We start from the raw sequence: 14,282 nt of genomic DNA, 5'->3' as shown, positions 1-14,282 counted from the left end.
CGCGCGGCCAAGGCGGCGGCGGAGGCGCGGGCGAGCCCGGGGGCGCAGAGCGGGCGGCCGGGCCGGGCAGCCGGCGTGGGTTCCGGGCGTGTGGCGAGGAGTTCGCGTGCCCCGAGCTGGAGGCGCTGTTCCGCGGCTACACGTTGCGGTTGGAGCAGGCGGCCACGCTGAAAGCGCTGGCGGTGCTCAGCCTGCTGGCGGGTGCCCTGGCGCTGGCCGAGCTGCTGGGCGCACCGGGGCCAGCGCCCGGCCTCGCCAAGGGGTCGCACCCAGTGCACTGCATCCTTTTCCTGGCGCTGTTCGTGGTCACCAATGTCCGATCCCTGCAGGTGTCCCAGCTGCAGCAGGTCGGTCAGCTGGCGCTGTTCTTCAGCCTCACCTTCGCGCTACTCTGCTGCCCCTTCGCGCTGGGCGGCCCCGCGAGGAGCTCTGCGGGAGGCGCAATGGGCTCGACAGTCGCCGAACAGGGGGTTTGGCAACTCCTTTTGGTCACCTTCGTGTCCTATGCCTTGCTGCCCGTGCGCAGCCTACTGGCCATCGGCTTCGGGCTAGTGGTAGCTGCCTCGCACTTACTGGTCACAGCCGCCTTGGTCCCTGCCAAGCGCCCACGTCTCTGGAGGACGGTAAGTAGCACCACGCGTCCCCCATTGCCCCATTGGGTTGGAGACACATCTGCCAGCAGCACTGGAGTGGCAGGAGTTTAACGTTCTCCATGTGGGGAAGGTGGGGAAACTGAGGTTCTGAGGGTGGGACGAGTGTTCAAGGTCACTCAGCAAGCTGGGGATGCACCCTCCACCCGGTGTTTCTTACGAGATAAGAGTCCGTAAGCGTCTTTAGGGTGGAGACGAGAGACTGGTGAGACTGGTGTGTGATGGTGATGATGGTGGTGACAGGCCCAAGGTCAGGCAGTAGTTGTGTGGCCGGCCAAGCGGGGACCCAAGCCTGATCCACCGCGCTGGCTGGGTTGTACCCATGTCCCTCCGTAGAGGTACTGAAAAGTGGGAGGGTGCGCGGCGGTCTGTCTCCAGGCCAGGCTTTTAGGCTGGCAGAGCACGCAGCCCCTGGGTTCCTCTCCAGCTCGCCTGGAGCGCACCTGGGGCTCGTTTCTCAATTTTTCGGACCCGAGGGAGCAGTTAGTGGGAGGGAAAGGACTTTGAACCCCTCCAGTATCGCTAACCACCCCGCTGTGAATCCGAATTCTGCTCTGAAGGAGAGGAATTTGCCAAGGTCACACACAGTCTGGTCTCCCCAGCTTCTGTTCCCAGCCCTGACCCTGGCTCCATGGAGCCTAAACTTTATCTCTTTCAACTTGGGCGGGTGAGCTGGCTGCTGGGACAAGGGCATGGGACTTGACTTCTCTTGAGGATCCTCTTGGACCCTAGAGGTTCCTATTTTCCAGTACCACCGCACCCAAGCAGGTGGGAGGTGGACCAGGAGACTGTTCCCAAGAGTTTGGGACCTTCTCCTGCTCTGGTCCTGCCCAGGCGTGGCGTCTGAGGGAGGGTTTTGTTCTAGGTCTAGCTACAGAAGAGTGGGAGGGAGATCAGAGCCAGAAAGGTGGGAGAGCCCATCTAAGGAAAGAAGGTAGCTTGTGCGAGCATATGGGAAGTTGTGGGGGGCTGGGCTAGGCATAGACGCCTAACTGGGGGTAGAATAACTTGTGTTTGTGAGATAGATAGCTGTCAGTCAGCTGTACCTGCCACCCATAAGATCGACATTCACACCCAGGCTCAGATGGCAGGGAGCAGTACTTGGTCTTAAGGGCCATGATGACAGGTCTATTGCTGAGCCTACATTGTAGGGCTAGAGAGGGACAGCCGGAGTCTCGGGACTGTGGTGGCTTCTCTAGGAGGCTTAAAAGGCTGTGTTGTTAGTTAAAACAAAAACAAGAAACAAAAAACAAAAACCAAAAAAAAAAAACCTAGTAAGTTTCTTTTTTTTCCCTCCTACACAGCCTCTAGGTACTCCTTTTAGAGAAAAGATTAGGGAGGAGTCTGTATCCCAGAGTGCCCCTCCCTCTGGGATACAGGAGACCTTGTTACTTCAGTGGGGAAGGAAGCCCACTGTGAAAATGAGATTCTTAGGTAGCTGCTACCCACATTTCCCTGTGACTAGCCTCCAATTTGATATAAATCCCTCCCTCACCAAAACTCAGCCTCTGCCGCGCCTTCCTCTCCCCTCCCACCTCCTTCTCCCCCTCCCCAAGGAAAGATGCTGCTTTCCACAGAGATGGTGTAAATGTAGGCAGTCCATAAGGAAAGCATGTGTTGAAAATCTTCTGCCATTTCTAAGGCATTTTATCATCTACCTCCTTATCAACACTTAAATGGGGATCATGTAAGGAAACCTGAGATAAAGGGAAGCTGGTTGTCTCCAAGGATTTCAAATATCTTCCCATCACACAATCCTAGCCACCCCGCAGTCTGTTAGTGAGCTCCGCCACTTATCTGAGAGGCCATCTCCCTTCAGACCCTGTCACCTCTGCTGCACAGCCTTCTTCTGCTGATGCCCCTGCCTCCTCACCTCCGAATTCTAGGCAGACAGTACCTGAGATGGCATGGGGCAAATGTGCAGAAGGAGTAACATCAGCAGTGCTGCAGGGTGGCCTTTGCTGCGTACACAGGGGATGGGTGCTGATGAGGGTTAGGTCTCCATGGGAGCCTGTTGGGGCTGAGTCCTGTGGAAGCTCCAGGTCAGGTGCACACCCCAGTCTCAGAACTACAGCCTTAGCTTCCTGTCAAGGGCAGAGGCTCAGAGCAAACTGATACTTTGTACTGGTTTGTGAAGGTGGGCTTGTGAGGGTCTCCTTACTCTGTACAGGGGAGCAAGTCTCTTCCAGAACCACTGCCCACCTTCAGAGGGGCTTCTCAGAGCCTTGGGGAAAGAGAGGTAGCAAAGCAGCTCCTTCCTTGGAGTGCTATTGAGGGCAGGGGATTCTTGGGAAAAGTGGGCCTGCATTTGTCTAGCCACTGGCTCAAGACTTCTACCCACAGTGGTTCCCCCCTGCCCTGCCTTTCCTGAGGCTGGAATAGAGGAGGCAGGCAGGCCTGGGTCCACTGGCTCTGCGTTTTCTCCTCTACCCAGTGTTCTTCATAGCCAGCCCCATGTGTTTCTTTTTCTTTTTTCTTTTCTTGCCTCAGATGAGTCGTTACTACTGTTATTATTTTTTTTCTCTTCGAAGTAGCCCAGCTCTATTACACTGTGTGTATTGTGTGTTTTCAATTAAGCTGCCTATCAGGGTGGAGGAAATGGATTTCAGTTTCTACTGGTTCTTAACCATAGGTTCCCTGTGATGGAAATTAGGATTGTCAAGGAATATGTGCGTTCTTGTTCCTGTCTATCATCAAAGCTGTCAGCACCACTCTCTGGGGTGTTCAATGGCTTCAGATGCACTCTTTCTCCTGTGACATCCCTGATGTCCCAGGGGTAAGGGCTGAGCTCCTTGCGTACACAGTGGCTTTGGCCATTGAGCAGGGTGGCTCAGGTGCTGACGTAGATGGGTGAAGGTGGGCTTGTGAGTGTCTCCAAGCACTTAAGGGGGGCTGGCACAGTCTTGTGAGTGGGAGCACAGGATGATCTCTGTGCCTCAGTTTCTCCCACTGTCAATGGGAACAGGAATTCATCCTACAGTTATATAGGACAGCTGTGTTTTCTGAGTATCACATGTGGGTTGTGCCTGGCAGGTGTTCCCTGTTCCGTCAGCCATCTTGGAATCAGTGGCATGGATGTGGCCACTTCAGTTAGCTGCTTGAAGCCAATGATCTGCTAGTTTGCCTCTAGCTTTGAGAACCAGAATTGTTTGGAACGAGGTGATTTCAAAACTATCAGAGAACACTCTGCCTGTTCTCTGCCAACTGCAGTTGCAGGAGCAGAGTGTGGCCATATGGGCTGTATGGCTGTGGTGGCCCTGTGGCCTGGGCTTTGAGCCTTCACTTTGCCTGGCAGGCCTCTATGAAGCATGGACTTGCAGCAGACAAGGTTGAAGGAACAAGGCCCCAGACCCCAGCATGTACAGAAAGATCAGGGTGGCCCCCAGGGAGACTGTTCCCACAGCTTCGGGCTCTTGTCTTCATCTCAGGAGCTGAGTGGGACCAGGAAAGAACCCCTGCTCTGTAGGACACCGCTTTCCTTACTGTGTCTGGGGATATGAGTCATAGCTGCTCCTCGCTCTGTTCACCCTCACATGCAAGCACGCATGCCCACTCAGAAGCACACCCACCAACTCCCGTGCAAGCACCTACACAAATGCTTCATGTGCACCCTGCCACATTCTCCCATTTACACACTCCTGTTCTCATGTAGACACACCCACAGTATTATACACACACCCACAAATCTACAAATCTCTACCTCCATGCACACCCAAGCTCGTCTCTTTTATGCCTGTGCATGTGCACATGGCAGCACAAATACAAATCAATGCACACTCACACACTGAAGACACTTGGTGCACATACACACTCCCCAGCATGTACTCCAATGCTCATTTTCACACCCGTATACCTGTGCTCACACACCACTGCCACGCATGCTTACATGCACTAGAGCCTCATGTCTTCTGCACATGCAAATCATCTTCATGCAAACATTCAGGAATGGATGTACTCTTGTACACACCCATGAACACCCAAACATGCCTCTCTGCACACTTGTGCATGCTCACGGCCCCTCATACCACAGGACTGTTCAAATGCATTTTCTCACATAGGGTAGATACGTGAGCAGGAGGGAGATGTAGCCCCAAGGAGGGTAGTGTGGGCATAGTCCCAGCAGTACTTGGGCAGAGTCATTGGCTAAGGCCTACCTCCTGCATCCCTACTTCCATGACTGTGGGTCACTTCTGGGTCTGCATGTTGGAGTAAGGGGTCTAAGTTCAGACATCGTCTGAATCAGTGAGATTGTGTGTATCCATGTAAGGCCAGTGTGGCAGAGGGACAAGGTCCAGGGTTTCAGCACTCGGTGAAGAAAGGAGTGAGATCTCTTGCCACTTAACCTCGACCAATATGGGCTTGTGTCCTGTGTTCCTCACACATGGCAGTAGTCCCTTCAGCATGTCCCTCCTGTCATCCTTCCCCGGGATTCTTTCTCTGTTCTTTTTAACCTCCTACTTCCCTCAGCCCTCTTTTTAGCTGTAAAAAGACCTACTGTGCATTCTTATGCTAACAGATCCTAGCCCCCTACTATGTGCTGTGCTGAAACACCAGCCTCAGGAGGATGCTGGAAGTCCATGTCAGGCTGAAGGCAGCATAGACCCTGTATGATCTGCCCTCGGACTGGAGAAAAACGGCCTGTTTTGATGGCTAAGCTGGGTGTTTGCTCGGCCTTTAGTTGGGAATAAGAAGAAAGCTTGGAGTCGTGCTGTATGAACCCCAGGGTTTAGGACTGTAGAGACCCTGTGGGTGTTTACCCAATCTGGCCACCTTCATGTGTGTACACACTCACATGTGCATTCATGTATGTGTGTGCATGGGTGCACACTTGTGGAAATATACACAGAGGAATGTGCACTTGTCTCTGTGCATATATCCATGCTGGGGTGTGCATATGTGTGCATATGTACACATGAAAAAGAGTTGATAGCATCCAGAAGATGGCTCAGGTGAACAGGAAGCCACCTGTGGTGTGACAGGGCCCCTTTGTGTCTCTGCTTTGGCCTCTGAGTTCCACAGAGAAATTCACGCTAGCAACACACTGTGGATTTTTTACTCTAAGAACACAGAACAGCCTTAAATATAGTACAGTGTTTCTGTAGGAGATGCTCCAGCCTTCAGAAGTGGCCTTAACCTGAGGCAGTACCCATACACAGTGCATGGGTCGGCTGGCTCCCCAGTGTTCACCACTGGAGTTCCCTTTTCTTAGCATCAGTGGCTTATCTGCTTGCTGTCATGCAGCATGCTTTGTGTGGTGCTCGCTCACCTGCTGCTTTGTTCTCTGCTTTCTGGGAGCACTGATGATGCCTCCGATAGACAGGAGGGCCATTTTTTGCTCACACAGTAGTCTCTGAGTGAGGAGGTATGGCATGTACATCTTAAACAAGGAAAACAACCAGTTTGCAACAGGACCATGACTGAGTTGGTCACCTCCTGTTGTCTGAACCCTATCACAGTCCTAGGTCAGTACTAGACCATCAGTTCTCATGGTCCACTTGATCTCTTGACCCTGCACACAGCCCTTTTAGTGCTGTTGCCTAGCAACAGGACCTCTGTGCTCTTCATGAACCTATATAATTTTTTATTCTTTGGAGGGTGTCTCCCCTTCCTTGCCCACCTGCGTGATCCAGATCCAAGTTGAGATCCCCTAGCCTGTGGCTAGCATGCAAATTGTTATGGATGATTCTTCCCTGTCCACCTGCCTGTACAGCGGAGGGTCTCAGCACCCTCTTGGGGGGGCATCTATGGAGCATGAATTACCATGCAACCCTTGGAAGCAGCTTTATCATGTTAACTGTACATTTGGCTGAGTGAGTCTCCTGGAGAGGGGCAGAGGCAAGTTCAAGAGACTCTGGAAGGTGGCAGATGGGAACGAACCAGGAGCAGGGACAGCCCACTCCAGAACATCCTACTCCTGCAGGGAAAAATATGCCATGAGCATTCTGATTGGTTATGGTGGAGGTGTGCTGGGCACCTGCCAGTGTGAGGATGCTGTGTTGAGGTCACATGTGATGTCACTCCAAGGATGCTTAGCGTGTTTTGCCTTGTGTCTTAACCCGTGCCCTTCCCAGAGGAGGAAGGTATGTCTGCCTGGGAAGATGACTTGTTGCCCTCTGAAGCGACACAGCCTCGAAAGGGCTGGAAAACTCAACCCTCTGAACTGCTTTCCATGGCGTTTTCTCTAATGCTATATTCCCTGTGGTATAAAGGGCTAATGGAATGACCATGTATTAAAAATTATTGGTTGAGCTAGCTCTGCTCCCCCTTCACTTGTCTATACTTTAAAATGTTTCCTGAGCACTGAGAGGTGAGTGGCAGGTAGGATCTCATCCAAAGACGAGAGCCCAGAGCATAGCCAGCAATCTTATCTCTTAATGGCCTCTGCTGATGTCCGGGTGTCCAAAGAGGCTGGAGGTTCATCGACATCAGAGACTATCATGGTGGATGGGTGAGTTGGAAGTGGAGCTTTCCGAGGCTCCAGTGGATGAATTTGAGCCTCTCCCCTGGGAAGCTTTGATGGCCACTGTATTGCTACTAATTAATCCTCTGGCCAGGGTGTGTGGAGCTGTGTGGGGAGCTTCTCTCTTGGGTGAGAACTGCCCCTGCGTTGCCAAGCCACCTAGAGCCTCACACCTGGCCTCTTAATCCTACCTCTCACTCACAGCATTCTTGCTGCTGTCCCTGAATCCACCCTTCCCGCCTCCCTTGGCATCTAAGGATGTGGTGTAAGTGATCTGGGAGGAGAGGCCCATTTACTGAGAGAGAGGCACTGTGAGGGTGGGTAAGTGCAGCTTCTATGTGCGGTCCTAAGACCTGGGAGCCCCTTGGTATTGAGGTACAAAGAGTTAAACAGGATACACCAAGGGGCATGCCTCTGCCGTCCCAGGGGGAGTCGTTTCTTGGCCTGGTGGCCACAGGTTCACGAGTGGGAAACTAAGTAGAAGGAGCTTGTGAGGAGCCACCATATGCTTGAGTTTAAACTTGTTTTTATTTTAACCATGGAAAATTCAGACACGCCCAGAAGCCAGAGACCAGGACCTAAATTGCCATCACTATCTCCAGCAAAGATCAGCATTCTGTTGGTCGTCTTTCAAATGATGCTAATTCTAAAGTGTTTACTAATTCAGAACCAGAGAGTGAGCAAGCAATTACATTAATTTAAAAACACACTTGTGCGTGCTGTTGAAAACGCAGACACAGTTGGAAGAAAGTGACATACAGTCTCCACCCAGACCTTGGTGGACACCCATAGGCAGGGACTGATGGTGTCTAGCTAAAGAGCCCCAGAAGGAGCCAAGAGGCTGACCTCCACCTCCTACCCCCACCTGTGGACGGCTGGACAAAGTGAAGTCTGCCTGTGGATTTGCCACTAAATGTGCCTTGGCCTGTGTTGGGAGCAGTGTGTGGATTCAGTTCCTTCTCTGAAATGGCAAAGATGCCATAAACTAATGGGTGAGAACACTCCCCAGAGTAGGTCCTGTGCTGATGCTCATGTGTCTGAGGACAGCTTGTGGTACTCTTCTGTCCTCCAGACAGAATGATGCCCAGGTTTGGTACTTGCTTCAGGGGCAGCCCAGAGCACCACAGGTTGACAGCTGGGGCAAATTTTCAGTAGACAGATTTTCATACTAAATAGATAGGAGGATAAATATGGGAACTACAGGATGATAGTGGGCCACTCAACCCTATCAAGGGGTCAGAAATGCCTCTAGGTCGAGGCTGCAGCTGGGAGAGCAGTCCTGAGAATGTGAGCTGCCTAGAGCCGTATGCTGGACACATGTCAGGACAGGCATTGCATATTTATGCATGCTGTACAGGGGGCAGGATCCTGCGAGGTGGGCCAGGGTCAGGTTAGCCTCCAGTATGCTCAAGTTTTAAGGCTCTTTCTGGAACATAAGATGTCGGGGGATGGGAAGGGGTGCGGTGGGCGAAAGGTGTTGAAGGGAGGCACATCTGTTGTAAGGAGAACGGTTCTAGTCAGCATAGGTTGTGCTGGTGGTGATGGTGGATAGAGGTAGAAGGCCCAGAGTCCACAGGGACAGGAATGACTGAGGTGAAGGCCAAGAGAAGGAACTCCCAGCTCCTGGCCTTGGCGAGGCACCTATCCATGTATGTGGTACAGAGAAGAAACAGGTGCCTGGGACTGTGGGGTAATAGTGTCAGGTTGGGGTAGGCCATGTTTTAAGGATGGTGAAATGGGGGAGAGGGGAGGTATAGGTGTGGCTTGTCACCGCCAAGCTGTGTTGCCTGGCTGACAGGTGCTGCTGAGCAACTTCCCTCCTTGAGTTACTCTCTCCTGTCTTCTTTGTCCTTCGTGTGCTCTTTGTGGGGAGGGAGGTGCTACCTCCCCTTCTTTGGGGAGTGGGGAATTTACCTCAGAGAGCACAGGGTGGCCATGAGTGGTTGGGAATGTTGCCAGTGTCTGCCATCCTGTTTCACTCAGCCATTGATTTCTGTCAGCAGGACTCTTTACACTTGGCTTGTAACTCAATACCACTTGGTTCTGTTGCTCATGTGGCCCTAATATGGCTGCTTAGAGCCCTTTTGTGTGCTCTTGTGTGCTCTCGCATACCCCTCTCTGGTGACCTTTACACGCCTCTTCCTTACTCCGTGATATGGAGGATGCTCCAGGCTCATTCATATTATCTGCTCTGTCCCAGTCTGAGAATCAGCTCTTCCATCCAGGGATCCTTTCTGCTTGTTTGAGATAGTACCTCACTTTAGCCTGGGCTAGCCTTGGATTGCCATCCTCCTGCCTCCGTCTCTTGGGATTACAGGTGTATTACACCACACCTGGCTCAGCTTTGGGTTTCTTCAGAGGTTCTCATTAGACGCCACCCCCAGAGCTCAAGGTACCCTTTGTTGTTTCTGTCAGCAGTGCTAACAGATTTGCAAGAATGCACATTCCTGTAAATATTGTATTTGAGCCCATCTGTTTCTGAGTTAAGCTGAGCACAAGTTCATCCTGATGCCTCTGAGTCTAGTGAGTTAATCCATGGACAACCCCAACTCCCCCTTTGCGGAGACATATCCCCTTCCTGTGCTGAGGGAGCTGGTGGTGGTGATGTTGTTTTTGAGCATGCTGGGCAAGCATATGGAGATGCCAATCCTGGTCCCCTTCTTTCCTGGAACCTGCTGTATTTTTGGCTTTGAGAAATTCTGGGTCGCTGGGAAATCCGTGTTCTCTGGACTCTGCTTGGGCGATCCAGGGCTATGAATGCTCCCTGCACTTACTTATTTGCAGCGGGTCTTCAGGGTCTCGTGCCAGCATGCTCTGCATCATAACAGGGAGATGGCTGGTTCCTTGCCGTTAATTTGGTTATGATTTCTGTGGGGTGGACACTGATTCAGATGCAGGGTCTACCCCCATCACTGGGGTATTATTCAGGCAGGGGCCGCCGCTGCAGGGGACTGTGCACGTGCTGCAGCACCTGGGAAACCCTGTCTTCTTCTTGCCCTCATTGTGTCTGTCTGAAGAATGGGGTCAGTGGCACAGAGTAAGTTGTGGATGCAGGGAGAATGTGGAGCAGTTATTAGAGCTGGCCCTGTTTTCACAGACCCAGCTGGCTCTTCTATGCTGTGCACCGACCTTCTGCCTGGCTGGGCGGGGCTCATGAGGAATATTCATGACATTCCGTGAGATTAGCATGATTGCTGTATTTGCTGTGCAGTGTGCATGTGTGAATGGAGAGATTGGGGCTTTTGGAAACACAAGAATAGTTGAGAGGCCTTGAGCATAGTACCCATCCTTGCCACACCTGGTTTGAGACGGATGTGGAGTCCACAGACAGAATCTTGGAAGGGATCAGAAGGGAAAAAAATCTACAAGTGAAGAGGAGAAAAGGGATAATTTTAAAGGATAAGAATGTGCCTGGGTAGAAGGCCAGAGAGAATACACTAAGACCAGAAGCCTTGGCTTCTCAATTTGCTTGGCCCCAGCTGCTACAAGGCCACCATGGGCAGTGGCAGTGGTGGACCAGGATGCCTTCAGGGAGTGTGGAGGTGGGATGGGAACCAGCACCACACCCCCTAAAGATTCTGTAGCCTGTGGCTTCTTTGTTTCTGATAATCTCACAATGATTCTAAGCCACTTCCCTCTTACCATTATGAGCAAGTATTCAGCCCTATTGCCACTTTTATGTAATGAGCAATGTGTCTGTTGGATCCAAATGTCCTTTTGGCCAGAAGTTGAGAAAGCTTCATGGGGAGAGTTGAGAATCACTACCCCCCATGGATAGCATAGGTGGTGAGTTTGTGTCAGCCGGGCGAATGCAACTGTATCACTGTCCAATAAAGGGGGGGCCTCCAGGGCTAGCTGGGTGGGTCAGGCCTGGGCAGGTGAGAGTCATTTAGCAGATCTCCCTGAGTCTTCCTGAGGGGTCACTTTCCTCCTCAGAAACCCTGCTCCACACATCTTCTCTGTGGGGCTGTCTGACTCATTGATCTCTTTCCCTTGGTGCCTTGTAGGAAAACATCATCTTGTAGAATTCTGACTTCCTTGATGGCACAGCCTTCCAAATGTCTTAAGGGTAGTCGGGCATACTTCTCTCCTGGAGTGGGCAGAATCTTCACTAGTGGAAATGGAGAGGGAGCTTCTCACTTCTGATGATGAGAAGCCAGGGGTCTCCCAGGGATGCCCCTGTGCTGAGTGGAGATGGGTAGCCAGCCTATTCTCACATTCTCTCCCCTCCACCCCCCCCCCCCAACTGTATACAAGGTTAGGGAGGAAAGGACATTTCGTGAGGGCTAGCACCTGACAAGTGAATGAACTGGCTTTTGCCAGTTCCATCCATTCTCAGTCACACACCCCTAATCTGAGGATACGTGTTCGTAGTGGACGTCATGGGAGAGAAGACACGATGCAGGAGACACAGAAGGGAGGCTTTAATTGTAGTTTTTACTTTAAGGAGTGATGTCTGTCTGATTTTCACTTCCTCTAGAAGGTGGAGGCAGTCTCTTGGCAGGCCCTTCCCTGGGGCTCACTAGCTCAGCAGAAAGCATGGCTCTTACCTCTGGCCTTGGCCTATTCCAGGTTCCCCTGCTGTTCAGGAATTGGTCAGGTGTCCCATTAGTGCCCAGTCTGCTACATTGTCCTGAAAGATGCTGTTACTATGCAGGCCCATCTGCCTGGTCCCTCAAACCTCAGCCTTGGCTCTTGTCCTGTGTTGAGGACAAGTGGAGGGTGACACTGTGCCATCTATCCTGTGGCCCTGAGCATCTCCTACAGGGTCATTTTTGTAATGGCCATGATATCCAAACTAGTGTGTGCTGTGGGTCCTGATAGTCTGCCTACCCAGTATCCAGATCTAGAAATGTTGTTATAGCCTTGAGCTGATTTTGCATTTGGGACTCCGTGTTCAGTAGCTTTAGAAGGTTTGGTAGATAGTTGTGTAACTTTGTCTTCTTGCAGGACTCCTAACAGTGGGAGCAGGGGATGTCTCTGATTCTGTTGCCTGCTTTTGGGACCCTTTTCTCCTATTGCATTGCCTCATACAGCCTTAATAGAAGAGGAGGTACCTTATATTACTGCAACTTGATATGCCGTGGCTGGTTGATAGCCCTGGGAGGCCTGCCCTTTTCTGAGGAGAAATGGATGAGGAGTGGATGGAGAGAACAGGGACTGGGAGAAGAGGAGACAGGGGAAACTCCAGTTGGGATGTAAGAGGAGGAGGAGGAAGAGGAGGAGGAGGAGGAAGAGGAGGAGGAGGAGGAGGAGGTTTGCTAGACATTAACAGGCCTTGCTCAGGGTTTTGTGAGCCCTAGAAACTGTGGACCTGGCCCTTGTGCTGAGTCCTATACTGTTGTTTACTACCTTGGGTGCTATCCAGAGAGCTCTTCCACCCCTCTGGGAGTTGGTGACATTGGTTGTCTTTGCTGTTTGTATCATGTACCTTCCCACAACTCCTGGCCTGAGAAGTCACCCAATGTACTTAATGTGTTTTCCTCTAGCTGAGTGATTTACCTGACTTCCTGTGAGTTGGAAGAGCCACAGTGATGCTATCGGAATAGCCTGTATTACTAAGCACACAGTCCAGTGAATCGCCCAGGAGATGAGTAGGTGCCGAGAGGAAGTAACACACAGTGGGGTTAGGCTTGAGTATAGCTACTGAGGACACAGAGGACACACTTGTTCTTATCCTTAGTGAGTTCCATGATGTCAGGGTCACAGTGAGATTCTCAGGGTCACATGCTGAGGTCAAGGTCACAGTAAGATGCTCTCTCTAGTATGTTTCTAGAGTACCTATGACCACTACTGCTTTATGACTTTGAGATATAAAACTTTATTTAAGACAGATGGAATTCATGAAGTTAGAGGTACCAAACCAGAAGGGATTTAGTGTTTGATGACAAAGCAGGGGTGTAAGTAATTAGAGGATGATTGCAAAAGCAAATTAGAGAACTTGTCTGGTCACAATCTCACCGTTACCTTATTTGATGCACTCCACCAGAAGGTGCCTACAACACAGCTCTAAATTAACTGCTGCTTCCATTGCCTGGACTTATGCTCTAATTTCCATCAGTAAGGCATTTGCAAGTCCACTGTCAGGACTGCCCGTGCTTGCACATCAAGTCAAGGTTAAGGTCATGTGTGAGACCTGAATGCTTTAAGATAGTATTTAGTTCTAGTCCTCATTTTAAATTACTTTGGAAGAGATCTCACACAACCTGATTTTGAAGATACCCGGGTCCTTCTCTGCTGCCCAAATCTGTCCTCTACGGTGTCCCAGGCTGGATCTCCTGCCTATTCCCAGGTCAATATTCAGGAGTGCCCTGGGCTGAAGGCTGTCTCAGGCCCACTCCTATCTTTTGTAACCCTTCCTGGTCAGGACATCTCTGCAGTCCCCCAGCAGCTGTCAGGAGACATTCACTCTAGCTTTTGCCCTTGTTCTGTGTGTGCAAAGTATGGTACAGCCATGGCTGAACTCTTGAGGATAATCAATGAGCATTCAAAGCCTACACCTTCCTCCTCCCTCATGCAGAGGTGGGAATGCTGGGTTAAATCAGATAGAAAGTCTATACATTAGCAGCTGACAGATTCATATCACCTTGGGTTGGGTAGGCATTCTCTGCTGTGGAGGCTACCATGCTCCTCTATAACTCACAACAAACATCTCAGTCCAATTTTGGTCCTGTGGTCCACTAGGCACTGGGATGGGCCAGGAGAAGAGACCTTCAGGGGGAAGCAGGGTTGATATCTGGGGTCTGAGCTGAGTTCTTTGGCCATTTCCAATTTGTATGAAGTCTTCTGGTCCTGTGGGATCTTGACAAGATCTGGGTTAGGGGCACAAGCTGTATCCCTGAGATCCTAGCTAACCAAACTCAGAGAAGGCCTAAGAATCTCGGCTCCCTGCAGGCCCCTCCTCAGCCTGCCTGTTACCTTGGAAGGGGTTGATTACAGAACAGGGTCTTCTTGTGCTGTAGTTTACTTTGTGCCCAGATCAATGACTCGAATTCTATTTTTGTCAACTTATCTCTTCTTATTCTTACTAGCATGATCCATGTAGTGTTGAAACAGCCATTTCATATTCTTAGGTAGGAAGTGTATTGTTGTGGTGGGGCTGTCATAAAAGAGTGCCACAGTGTATGTGTGTGTGTGTGTGTGTGTGTGTGTGTGTGTGTGTGTGTGTGTGT

At 51.1% G+C, this 14,282-nt stretch overlaps 1 protein-coding gene across 1 annotated transcript in view; it reads left to right on the top strand.

Annotated features, from left to right (window-relative positions):
- The first annotated feature begins 134 nt into the window (after positions 1–134).
- The window catches only part of Adcy1 (adenylate cyclase 1), a 113,518-nt gene continuing 99,370 nt past the window's right edge, over positions 135–14,282 (top strand). The window contains exon 1 of the mRNA XM_028777494.1: positions 135–623. Within this exon, the coding sequence (XP_028633327.1) occupies positions 444–623 (180 nt within the window). The 5' untranslated portion in view covers positions 135–443. The remainder of the gene's footprint in view (positions 624–14,282) is intronic.

The sequence above is a fragment of the Grammomys surdaster genome, unplaced genomic scaffold (assembly GCF_004785775.1).
Source record: "Grammomys surdaster isolate TR1022 unplaced genomic scaffold, NIH_TR_1.0 67, whole genome shotgun sequence".
In the NCBI taxonomy this organism is placed as follows: Eukaryota; Metazoa; Chordata; class Mammalia; order Rodentia; family Muridae; genus Grammomys; species Grammomys surdaster.
Note: the sequence above shows the minus strand (reverse complement) of the source record. Positions and strands in the feature narration are given on the sequence as shown.